General features: G+C 42.2%; 1 protein-coding gene across 6 annotated transcripts in view; it reads left to right on the top strand.

The window, feature by feature from the left end:
• Positions 1–12,423, top strand: part of ralgapa2 (Ral GTPase activating protein catalytic subunit alpha 2) — a 112,030-nt gene that overhangs the window by 36,918 nt on the left and 62,689 nt on the right. For 4 of the 6 annotated variants that reach the window (XM_089003848.1, XM_089003852.1, XM_089003847.1 and 1 more), the window contains exons 9-22: positions 580–788; positions 1,203–1,442; positions 1,619–1,801; positions 2,341–2,475; positions 2,539–2,687; positions 3,015–3,126; positions 3,297–3,534; positions 6,139–6,318; positions 8,270–8,416; positions 8,724–8,837; positions 11,003–11,085; positions 11,177–11,267; positions 11,385–11,558; positions 11,883–12,059. In XM_089003848.1, coding sequence (XP_088859974.1) covers positions 580–788; positions 1,203–1,442; positions 1,619–1,801; positions 2,341–2,475; positions 2,539–2,687; positions 3,015–3,126; positions 3,297–3,534; positions 6,139–6,318; positions 8,270–8,416; positions 8,724–8,837; positions 11,003–11,085; positions 11,177–11,267; positions 11,385–11,558; positions 11,883–12,059 — 2,232 coding nt within the window. The remainder of the gene's footprint in view (positions 1–579; positions 789–1,202; positions 1,443–1,618; positions 1,802–2,340; positions 2,476–2,538; positions 2,688–3,014; positions 3,127–3,296; positions 3,535–6,138; positions 6,319–8,269; positions 8,417–8,723; positions 8,838–11,002; positions 11,086–11,176; positions 11,268–11,384; positions 11,559–11,882; positions 12,060–12,423) is intronic. The other 2 variants (XM_089003851.1, XM_089003849.1) reach the window with 2 other exon arrangements.

The following is a 12,423-nucleotide window of genomic DNA, read 5'->3' on the forward strand; positions in this document are numbered from 1 at the left end:
GGATTCAAATTCGATCTCTTGCATTCCTCTTCCGCATTCATTTGCGCTTTTTCCCCGATACTCTTGTGTCCTCCCACATTCCAAAAACATGTGTGGCAGGTTACCGGAAATTGTCTCTGGTTGTGATCGTGGGTTGTGATGGGCTGCCACTCAGTTCAGGGTATAGCCCGCCTCTCACTCAAAATCAGCAGGCGTGTGCTTCAGTACACTCATGACCCAAATGAGAATATGCAGTACAGATAATTCATGGATGGTTATATTTTCTGTTTTATGTATGACAAGACAAAACAAAAAAAATAACATTTATTAATACTCTCAGAAAGGTTTCTTGTTTTACCTGCTAGCCAAGAAGAGTGTCATATCTGCTTTTGCCATTTAAGTTTTAACCCCTCAGGACAAGTTTTCTTGACAGTTCATTTTCATTCTCTCTCTCTCTCTCTCTCTCTCTCTCTCTCTCTCTCTCTCTCTCTCTCTCTCTCTCTCTCTCTCTCTCTCTCTCTCTCTCTCTCTCTCTCTCTATCTCTCCCTTTGTCTGCCCCCCCCCCACCCTCCACTTTCCTCTATTTCTTCTACAATTAGAGCTCCCACATCACAGACCAAAACCCTTGTATGTGCCAGTTACAAGGAACAACGAGAGCACCTTCTGCACCAGGGATCAATACCTAGCTCCCCGCGTAGCCTTCATCACCTGGCTGGTCACTTTCTTCCTCAAGAAGAAGTATATCAGCAGTGTTGCAACAGCGCAAAACACAAAGAATGGCCCTGAAGTACTTCCCAAACTCATTCAGGTGGGAATTGAGCAACTATGGATGTTGTTTTTGCGGTTATTTGAAAGCAATGTCAGGTCCCTTTATCCAGCATATTCTTGCAATCTGCAAATGTCTTGGGTAATGCCTAGCAAAGACAAACATGTTGTACTTGTGAGATACTATATACTGTAAAGTCTCGTTATATCGATAGTACTGCTTATTACGATACTATTTCTATGAACTCAAGGAGAAAATTACATGCCCGCAGGATCGGATATATCGTTAGTCCGGTTATATCGATATTTTTTCCGACTCCCAAGAATATCGATATAACGAGACTTTACTATATATATATATATATATATATATATATATATATATATATATATATATATATATATATATATATATATATATATATATTGTATCTCACAAGTAGTACAACGTGTCCAGACTGTCACTGCAGGCGGTAGCAGCCAGGAAAAGGAGAAGACATCAGACGGGGACACAAACGGGCCTCCGGGGGAGCCAGAGAAGAACCACTCCAACAGTAGCACACTCTCAGATCGACGTCCCAGTGATTCCAGTTTATGTAGCATTGAGGAGGAGCACCAGTATGTCTATGACATGGTGCATGCCATCTTACTATCCACCAGGGACAATGTGAATTTTGTCAACGAGGTCTTCCACCAGGTATTTATCACACTTGTGTAAAGTATTTGTACTTCTTTGTAAAATGGATGCAACATTTTATTTCCAATATATCGTGTCTGGTGAGTTTTCCAGGAATTAAATGAATTAAGTTGCCCTCTGCTGACCATATGTTACAACATCATCACAAATGCAACAATCGTGTGTTCTTTCCTAAGGCTTTCTTGTTACCGTCCTGTGAAGCATCGGCAACCAGGAAAGTGATCAAAGTGTACCGTATGTGGATACTACAGGAGAAGCCCAGCTTTATGACTGAGCCAGACAAAACTGTACAGGATGATGAAGGAGATGGGAGCACTGAGCAGATACTCAGCACAGAGAATAATAACATGCAAGTACAGGTATTGGTGTCCATATTTTGACTCTTGCATTTCCTGGAAAAATGTGTGATCATGAAATTGTGGAATTGTAACATTTAGAATGTGTGCTGATTGCCACCCACTGTTCTTGTAATCTACAGTATAAAGAGGTCAGAAATTGGTACACAATTCGCATTTGCGTTTTAAATTGTGTGAGCTTGTTTTTTTATTAATCAAGCTGTTTCATTTAATTTAATCGAAAGATGTCAACATAAAATATTTATTGACAATAGCATGTGCTAAACATGGTCTGACTAACATTGGGTTTGTGGGATATCAATTAATCAGCATTTCATCATCGCATGGGATGGCTATTATACCACTTGCTGTTGATTGAAAATGGCATTGCAGTTGCTCAGGGTTGAGGTAAAGACCAATCGTGCCTCACCTGTTTTCTAATTTTGATCATGTGATATTCGTAAGATGAGCTGTATAATGTGTCCTGCAGGTTTGTGACATGGGTTGTAAAACTCTGCAGTTGAATGCTTGATTTTTTTTAAGCCTTGACTGTCTTTTAACAGATACTTCCGAGTCTTGGCCACAAGCGATCATCAAGTTGGGGAAGGACCTACTCTTTCAGCAGTGCGATCAGTCGAGGTTTTCTCACAGAGGAGAAAAACAGGGATATCAAGGCGGGCATCCAGCCCACACTCCAGGTCATTTTGATCATGTCTGTCATAATACTAGATGACTGTATTGACATGTCTCCAAAATTGCAGGTGTTCCTGACAAACTCTTCAAATGTTTTTCTCCTTGAGCCATGCCAGGATGTACCGAAGCTCCTGGAGAATCAGGTTGAGGTGTGCAAGTGCGTCTTGAACATCTACCGACACATGATCATGGAGCACACCATGAACACACAGACCTGGTCAGTATTCTCTCCCCTTCTTCTCTCTCTCTCTCTCTCTCTCTCTCTCTCTCTCTCTCTCTCTCTCTCTCTCTCTCTCTCTCTCTCTCTCTCTCTCTCTCTCTCTCTCTCTCTCTCTCTCTCTCTCTCTCTCTCTCTCTCTCTCTCTCTCTCTCTCTCTCTCTCTCTCTCTCTCTCTCTCTCTCTCTCTCTCTCTCTCTGTGTCTCTGTGTCTCTTTCTCTCTCTGTGTGTCTCTTTCTCTCTCTGTCTCTCCCTCTCTCCCACTTTATCCCTCTCACTTTACCTGTAGCACATGCACTGTCTTGAATTTGTTGCATTACTTGCAGGGAGCAGATGTTGCAGGTCCTACTGAGGATCACTGAAGCCGTGATGAAGAAGCCGTCAGAAAACCAAAGAAAAGACAGCTTTGCCGAAAGTTTGGCCTCCATACTTTTTCGCGTATGTCTGTTTATGATAAGCTTAACGTTTATTTTATCAATTAATCACTATTTAATGAACCAAAAGAAAGATAAATAATACATTCCAAAATCCATCTGTGGTTTCTCTTGTCACATTTTAGTGTTTGAACTCAATTCGCATATTCATATTTGTTCTTATTTTGCATGCAGACCATCATTGTCGCATGGGTGCGAGCCAACCTGTGTGTGTACATCTCTCGGGAGTTATGGGATGAGCTTCTTTCAGTGCTGTCCTCTCTGACTTACTGGGAGGAATTGGTCACAGAGTGGGCCAGCATCATGGACTCCTTGACAGCTGTGCTGGCCCGCTCTGTTTATGGCTTAGACATGGCCAACCTGCCCCTGGATAAACTCAGTGAACAGAAGGAGAAGAAGCATCGAGCACGTGGTGAGGAAGACAGCAAAAAACAAACAAACACACACACACACACACACACAAAACCAATAGTTTTGAGCCATGTCACACCCTCAAGCCCTGGAGGCCCAGGACCATGCTACACAATCCTGACTGAATTGATAAAACTTTATTTTAAAGCTATGTATTATGTTTTTTTTTTTTTTAATGATTCACTTTCGATGATAAGGTTTCTTCAGCCGTCATCTGTACAAAAGTGAAGGTTTCGGACGTTTCGCCTCCTATCCAAGAGGCTTCGTCAGCGAACTAAAGTCTGACTGGTCGTATCGGCCCCATTTATATATCCCTAATGTCCAGACATGGTGGCGCCGGACACAGCTATGATAGGTCCCTACTCTCAGGTTGGGGGGGGGGGGACCCCTCCCTGTGGCCCCACTGATTGTTCCTACATTCCTGACTAACGACTGGCCTATTACCCCCACTCCCCCCGGTATCACCTCATCAGCATAACGACCCTCATCAGCATTACGAATGTTGCCTAACCTGTTTTGCCTAAGCAGGCTATTGTATGAACGATCCAAATTGAACCTCACCCCACCAGACCGGTTTAATGAAGGATTTTGTTGTTTTATAAGAATCGCTTCTTTTACCCCCCTTTCAAACCATCTATGTTCTTTCGCTAAGATTTTAACCTCATTGTCGTCAAATGAGTGGTTGCTAGCTTTTAGGTGCAAATGTACTGCCGATTGAGGCCCACTAGTATTATCCCTGCGATGTTGATAAAGTCTTTTTTTGAGAATTTGTTGAGTCTCCCCAATGTACTGCTCTTTACAATTTTCATTCTTACAATGTATGGAATAAACTACATTACTTTGTTTTTCATTTGGTAGCCTATCTTTTGGATGCACTAATTTTTGCCTTAACGTGTTTATCGGTTTGAAATAAGTAGGAATTTTATGTTGCCAAAGGACTCTTTGTAATTTTTCAGAAACTCCTGCAATGTACGGTACTGCTACTCCTCTCCTTTTTGAATCTTGAGAATTATTGGTTTCGTTCGCTATTCTTTCTTCCACAGTTAGTGAGTGCTCTCCTGATATGTTTTGACTCCTTTTCTCTACCTTCAGTGCTAGTTGGTATTAGTTTAGCCCTATGCTGGAGGGTTCTGATAACTCCTAGTTTATGTTGTAAAGGGTGGTTAGAGTCAAAAAGTAAGTATTGGTCAGTGTGCGTAGCCTTCCTAAAGACTTCTGTTTTTAGCGCTCTGTCCTCTTTTATAATTACTTTACAATCCAAGAAGGCTAGTTGGTTCTCTTGAATGTCCTCACGAGTAAATTTAATGTTGAAGTCTACAGAGTTGAGGTGATCTGTGAATGATTGAATTTCTTGTTTCTTAATTATGACAAAAGTATCGTCCACATATCTAAACCAGTGTCTAGGTTTTGTCCCCGAGAAGGATGTGAGGGTAGAGAAAAGGAGTCAAAACATATCAGGAGAGCACTCACTAACTGTGGGTAACCTCAGTGGTCATTCAACAAATGTCAGGAAGAAAGAATAGCGAACGAAACCAATAATTCTCAAGATTCAAAAAGGAGAGGAGTAGCAGTACCGTACATTGCAGGAGTTTCTGAAAAATTACAAAGAGTCCTTTGGCAACATAAAATTCCTACTTATTTCAAACCGATAAACACGTTAAGGCAAAAATTAATGCATCCAAAAGATAGGCTACCAAATGAAAACAAAGTAATGTAGTTTATTCCATACATTGTAAGAATGAAAATTGTAAAGAGCAGTACATTGGGGAGACTCAACAAATTCTCAAAAAAAGACTTTATCAACATCGCAGGGATAATACTAGTGGGCCTCAATCGGCAGTACATTTGCACCTAAAAGCTAGCAACCACTCATTTGACGACAATGAGGTTAAAATCTTAGCGAAAGAACATAGATGGTTTGAAAGGGGGGTAAAAGAAGCGATTCTTATAAAACAACAAAATCCATCATTAAACCGGTCTGGTGGGGTGAGGTTCAATTTGGATCGTTCATACAATAGCCTGCTTAGGCAAAACAGGTTAGGCAACTTTCGCAATGCTGATGAGGGTCGTTATGCTGATGAGGTGATACCGGGGGGAGTGGGGGTAATAGGCCAGTCGTTAGTCAGGAATGTAGGAACAATCAGTGGGGCCACAGGGAGGGGTCCCCGGCCCCCCCCCCCCCCCCCCCCCCAACCTGAGAGTAGGGACCTATCATAGCTGTGTCCGGCGCCACCATGTCTGGACATTAGGGATATATAAATGGGGCCGATACGACCAGTCAGACTTTAGTTCGCTGACGAAGCCTCTTGGATAGGAGGCGAAACGTCCGAAACCTTCACTTTTGTACAGATGACGGCTGAAGAAACCTTATCATCGATGGACCACTCCTGTACGACTGAGAGCTTACACAGACGTAATGATTCACTTTGTAACTCAATTTTTTTCTCTCCTTTGCACAGAAAATGTAATGTTGTATCCAGTGTATTACAAAATGTATCACATTCTCATAACTTGATCTCTTAAAACTAAATTAAAAACTCAACAAACAAAAAAACAATGATTATCAAATTAATTCTATAACAAGGGAGTGTTTTCTCCTTGGCAGGTGTAATTCCGGATTCCCAGAAAGCAGCTGCAGTGGCACGTTCCTTCTCACTAAGTTGGAGGAACCAAGGAGATTTGGCTGGGACAGGAGTTCAGGAACCAATGAGGATTCGTTCTGCCACAACGTCAGGGGCTCCTGATGTGGAGAAGGCCCGCAGCATTGTGCGACAAAAAGCTTCTGGTAGAGACTTATTTATTATGACAAGGTTGTCGTTGTAAAAGGATACAGGATATAGGATAGCCGATCATACATATAGGATAGCCGATCATACAAATAATTTCAAATCAGATGTGAAATTATATACCCCTGTTCACATTGATGAAAAGGTTTCTTCAGCCGTCATCTGCACTTCTTTCAAGGTGTCTTATGTTTCGCTCCTCATCTGAAGAGCTTTGTCAGCGAACTAAAGTTATGCTGGTAACTCTGGCCCTATATGTATCCCTAATGGACAGAGGTGGCGTTGCCAGACCTCTCCTCTGATATGACGCCCTCTTCACATTTATATTCTGTTAATGGAGTTATTATTCTTGTAAAAATGTATGGCTGTTACTAGATTTAGTTGGGGCCAGGGAAGATTTTATTTAGGTGAATATTTTCTTGATCCTCCACCTTTGTGTAAGAAGCTGATGCTACAAAGCTCCTGCCACTCTCAAATTCATTGACTGCACTGAAATCCACGTCAGAGGTCCATGTAAACACCAGCCACAAACCAATGAGAGAAAACCCCAGCAGATGGCCCCTATTATCCCTCTTGTATGTCATTGCACGTTGACTCCATTTCCATGTCTCGACAGAATGTCAAAGGCTGGCTGAGGGTGGCCATTGTTACAGCTCAGTCCACACGCAGAAATGCCTCTTATCTGATTGAGATGTGGAAGGCTCATTATAAATGGTTAACAGTAACTCGCTAAAATGCATTTCAGAATTTTTGGTCTGGACGGAATAAGGAAGATAAAAGAGACAATACCATTTTTTTTCTGCAATTACCTGTAATGCTGTGGAATGACAAGCTCGGTGAACAAAAAGCAGCATTTGAACCTGATGGGGAAAAAAAATTAGTGTGCGCGTGTGCGTGTGTGTGTGCGTGTGTGTGTGTGTGTGTGTGTGTGTGTGTGTGTGTGTGTGTGTGTGTGTGTGTGTGTGTGTGTGCGTGCGTGCGTGCGTGCGTGTGTGTGTGTGTGTGTGTGTGTGTGTGTGTGTGTGTGTGTGTGTGTGTCCATTTGTAATCTCTGAAGCACAACTGCTTCAAATTCCATGCCCTTTCTTTGAGTGGAATTGGATGTCTTCCCCAATGATCTTCAAAGGCAACGTGAGCCCTTCTCTCTTCTCAAAGAACGTACACATTTAATTGTGTGACATTTTGTGATAGTTTGATCGAGAAACCTACAAGCAAAATGGTATCATGTTTAAAGTTTCATTTAATTTGGACATGTCCAGATGTATGGGTCTGTATTCAGCGCGCCCAAATGCCTGTGTGCAAAGGTGTCGGACATTTGGGCAGAGGGCTTTTGAAGTCCACAGTTAACACGTCAAAGAAAGGAAGTGAACAGATGGAAGAGGGCTAGACTTGTTCACAAAGTGAGAATCAACAATTCCAGACTGAAAGGTGTTAGTGTGTGCGTGTGTGCGTGTCTGTGTGTGTTTGTGAGAGAGAGGGAGAGAGAGGGAAAGAGCGGGAGAGGGAGGGAAGGACATTCGAAAAATTCGACTCTTCTTTCATCAGAAAAAGAGTTAATTCTTAAATTATATGGGTCTGGAATTATATGAGCTTGAAATGAGGGTGGGTGTCCAAAATACAATGCAATACATACATAATGGATTATATAGCGCTTTAACAACCGCTGAAGCTGCAACAAAGTGCTAACATGGAAAAAAGGGAAATTCTTTCCCCTCATGGTCTGGCCAGCGCTTTATCTGCACCACCGCAAGAAAAGAACAGAACCTGAACAAATTTGGGAATGGCGCTCAACATCACACTTTTAAATTCCTGAATAAATTCAGGAATGGCAGTGAATGAGTAATTATGCTGTGGGGTATTTTCCTGAGACTGCACTCTGTTATTGTTAATACTGTCTTTGTTATCTTTATTCCTTCCTTTTTCACATTCTGCTCTCTCTTTGACTGATGGAAGCTAAACGAAGCCAGTCCATCAGCAACTGTGTTCACCTATGTGAGGCTTTGCCCACTACTAAAAGCGTTCCTAGCCTGCTCCACACTGTGAGCTCTGTCTTGCCTGGTATCTCTTCTGGTACCTCTACTTGCTCTCACAGACTCTCAGGTAAAGTGGCTTTGGAGAGGTGAATGTACATTATTTCTGTGTTTGTGGCCTTCACCCATCCTGTATCGTTCACTTGTCATCCCATCATCGACTGTCTTCTGTACCTCTAACTGGTGCAGAGGGTTTTGAGCGGTTCCACCAGACTATTGTGGCGGTAAAAAAAACTTGGACTTGCACCTCCGTTACCACTGCATGTGTGCATGCCTAAAGTTTTGCTTATTTGTTCTTGCACCTCAGGATTTGGATACAGGTTGATTGATTGTTTCACTATTGCTTCATTTTACGTTCTTTTTGTCCTTTGGAGCAGATGTGGAGGAATGTCAGCTCTCAGAATGTGAAGAATTAGGGGGAGGCGATAGCCCGCTCCTACGTAGCAGTAGCACGTCAGACATCACGCAGCAGTTTTCTGATACATTACAAGGTACAAAGTTGCAGTGCTGTATAAAAGTAGTCTATCTGTCTATCTATGTATCTATGTCTATACAAAAGGCTGACTTTATTTATTCAGAAAAAAAGTCCAACCCTATCTGATCATCCAAATGAATTGTTTGGTAAATTCCAGAAAAGATGTGTTTGAACAAAGTATAGTACATAGTATAAAGCAACAAGGAGTAAAACTAATACCAAGTCTGAGTCATGCTGAGTGATATGCCAACGACTAAAGGTGAGTTTTGAGGCAGGTTTTCAATATGGGCAGCGAGGGGGCTTGCCAAATGTTCAGTGGCAGGTCATTCCAGAGAGTGGGACCAGCAACGGAACAGGCTCCATCCCCTCTGAGCCTCCGTTTAGTTTTTGGCACATCTAATAATGTCTGGTCAGGAGATCTGAGGCGCCGGGAAGCTCGTCGGGGTGGATGAGCACTGAGAGATAATAAGGAGTGAGGCCATTTAAAGATGTTAAAACAAATAATAAGATCTTGAAAACAACTCTAAAATGTATAGGGAGCCAGTGAAGGGATGCCAGAGCAGGAGTTATGTGCTCCCTCTTACGAGTAGCAGTAAAGAGGCGAGCGGCGGCATTCTGGACCAGCTGGAGACGCTTCATGGAAGATTGCCTGACTCTAAAGTAAAGCGCATTACAGTAATCGAGCCGAGATGTGCCAAAGGCATGAATTACTGCTACAAAGTGCTCATGAGAAGGGAGAGGCTTTATTTTAGCCAGCTGCCCAAGATGAAAGAAGTTGGATTTAACAACAGCACCAATTTGTTGGTCAAGTTTAAAGTCACTGTCCAGTTTAAGACCCAAGTTTGGACAACCGACGTCTCCGGACAAGTTGTGTCCATAATTTGTAAAATGGCTTCAAATGACTTCCACTGAGCGTATTTTACAAAGATTCCACCGCATATAGCTATATTTTACGTTTTAAGACTCTCGCTGAATATTCCGGAAGTCTTGTTTTTGAGTTGGTGACGAGTCCTCACGTGACGTCACTGAAGGAACGCCCCTGACCGAAAAAGGGACACATTGTAGCAGTCCTTCCATCACGTCAATGCATTTTGCTGTACTTGTTTGGTCTGAAAACATCGTGTTGCACCAAAAAGAGGCAGAAAAGGCGACAAAGCTCCGTGTAAGGAATTAATCAGCCCGTTTCCACAGGCTGATTAATTCCTTATACGGAGCTTTGTCGACATTTTCTGCCTCTTTTCTGGGACGCTACATTGCAGTCCAGATGCCTCAAAATGACACGGAAGGACTTCTTTAATCTATTGCAAACATGTATGCTTTCCTCTTCAGAACTATTTGAATCATATTCATAACTTGATGAGTAACAAGAAAGCATATTCTCCCAATATGAAGCCATTGTTTTGATTCTCCAGCAAGGCAAGACGTCTTGGGGTGACACCACGAACAAGGGTGCGGGACCTTCCGAAACTGGCCACTTCCGGGTTCATTTTTTTGCAGATTTTGGACACTTTAAGTCATTTTTATTGGTGTTTTGCCTTTGACTAAAAATATCATACTGCGTGTTTTGGGTATTTTAGATGCTATAAAACGTTTTTCTGATGTCAGTTAGGAAACAAAAAAGTTATGTCGGTTGTCCTTATAAGAGAGGGGGGGCCCAAGTCTACAGGATGGAAAGGGCCACCGGGACCTAACAGTATCATTTCTGTCTTTTTTTTCGTTGAAGTTCAAGGCAATGTGTGCCATCCAGGTTTTGATTTCCTCCAGGCAGAATAAAACTGGCATAAAGAGGTCACCATGAGCGCAGACTTTGGTGGTTGTTGTCTGTGACGTGTCCATACCGTTTTAATAAATGAGAGCATCATGCATGTTTACAATAATAATGATTATAATAACGTTTTCCCCTCTCTTGTATCTCAAATTAGCAATTGATCATGATTTTGGGGTTTTGTTTGTTAGTTTTGAGCTTTATCTGATAGCCTTATCTATAACTAAAAGTTCAAGCTACACTGTAAATACAGTGTACATTATATACAATAACAATGCACCTCCCTTCATAAAGTGGACAAGGAAAAAGTGTGACCACTTTTTTATTGTCTTCTTTTCTTTTTATCTTATTTTTATTATCGTATCGTTTTTATTACCATATATTTGTCTCTTTTTATCTCACATTATGCACTCCAGCACAGAAGAGAGTGCCTTCACCGACCTCCTATGTTTCCGACAGCGGAACATCGAAGAGGCGAGAGTGCAGTGAACTGCCAGTTGTGAGACACTCGTTTGTATTATAATCTTGTATCACTGGTGTCGAGACAGAATGAATGACAATGCGTTCTTTCTATTTCCTTGTGTTCATAGATCCTGATCCGTCAAAGCAGCAGTCCAGTTGAGATTGAAAATAGTGCTGAGGGATACCATCACTATGCAAGGGCCAAGCTCAGAGAGAAAAGTTAGAATAAAGTCTCTGATTTTGTCCTCATTTGATTGATCAATGTAACGTTTGCATTCTTTACTCAATCCTTATCTTCCATTTCAAGCGCAACTGCCACTTACCTTCATTCCTCAGGCGAGAGTATTAGCAGCGAGACATCCAATGGCTACCTTAATGAAGCTGAAGTCACGTGGCAAGTTTTTGACGAGGAGGCTGACAATCAGTCCACCCAGTCAGCTCACATGGATGTGACCGCTGACCCGCAGAGCCCGGGGAATCTGCTTCTCAGTCACCATGAGGCTCTAGCAGGTGACAACTCACATTGCGTACAAATTCACCCGTGTGGATTTTTGTGATTTTACTCCAGAGGACTCATCAGCAAGGTGTGCTCATAGTACAATAAATGTTTTATTTTGAGCCTGCTGTGTAAGGATTGGGGTTTGTAGTTTCCTACCATGAATGGAAGACAAAGTAAACAAGAATAATGTGCTGCTCAGTGAGACGTGTCCCTCACCCTAACACACCTTACACAATGTTGTGACTTTTTGCTGTTTGTGATCATCATGAAGCTTTTGTCTTTGTCATTCTACTCCCCTCCCCAAACCCAATTTTATCTCTGTCCCTTGTTTATAGGTCCTGGGTGTACTCTCTCTCCCCACTCTTCACCCTCACCCCAACACAACATCCACTTCCACTATCCTCAGAAACCCCCCGCCTCCCCAGCCTTAGTGGTGCACACTGAGTGCCCGCAGGATTACCCCCTGGATGACAGCATTCATCAGTCTGTTTTACATATGCCACACCACTTGGGTACTGCTCCATAGCTGCCAATCATCACTGAGTCTTCATGCGTTCCATTTTTCAACCTCAACACCTCAACTTCACATCTTGAAATAGTTTATTACTCATGGCTCACTCATCACATATTCACACGGCTGTTGCTTCAATGGATTGTAACTAATAATCTCTCTATCGATCAGTAGTGAAAAACATTCATAAATTATCGCAACTTTACCTGACACTTTTCAGTTTCTTATCTAACCTGTCTCTCTTTGTCACTTCTCTGTTGCCCACTAAGTGGTGCTGTCTTCCCACAAATCCATATAAACTCATTTGGCTGTTGCACGTGCACTGTCTGTTTTCTAAAACTATTTCTACAGCTCACTTCAGTAGA

This window comes from Hippocampus bargibanti, linkage group LG09, assembly GCF_051943395.1.
Source record: "Hippocampus bargibanti isolate YZ-2025 linkage group LG09, ASM5194339v1, whole genome shotgun sequence".
In the NCBI taxonomy this organism is placed as follows: Eukaryota; Metazoa; Chordata; class Actinopteri; order Syngnathiformes; family Syngnathidae; genus Hippocampus; species Hippocampus bargibanti.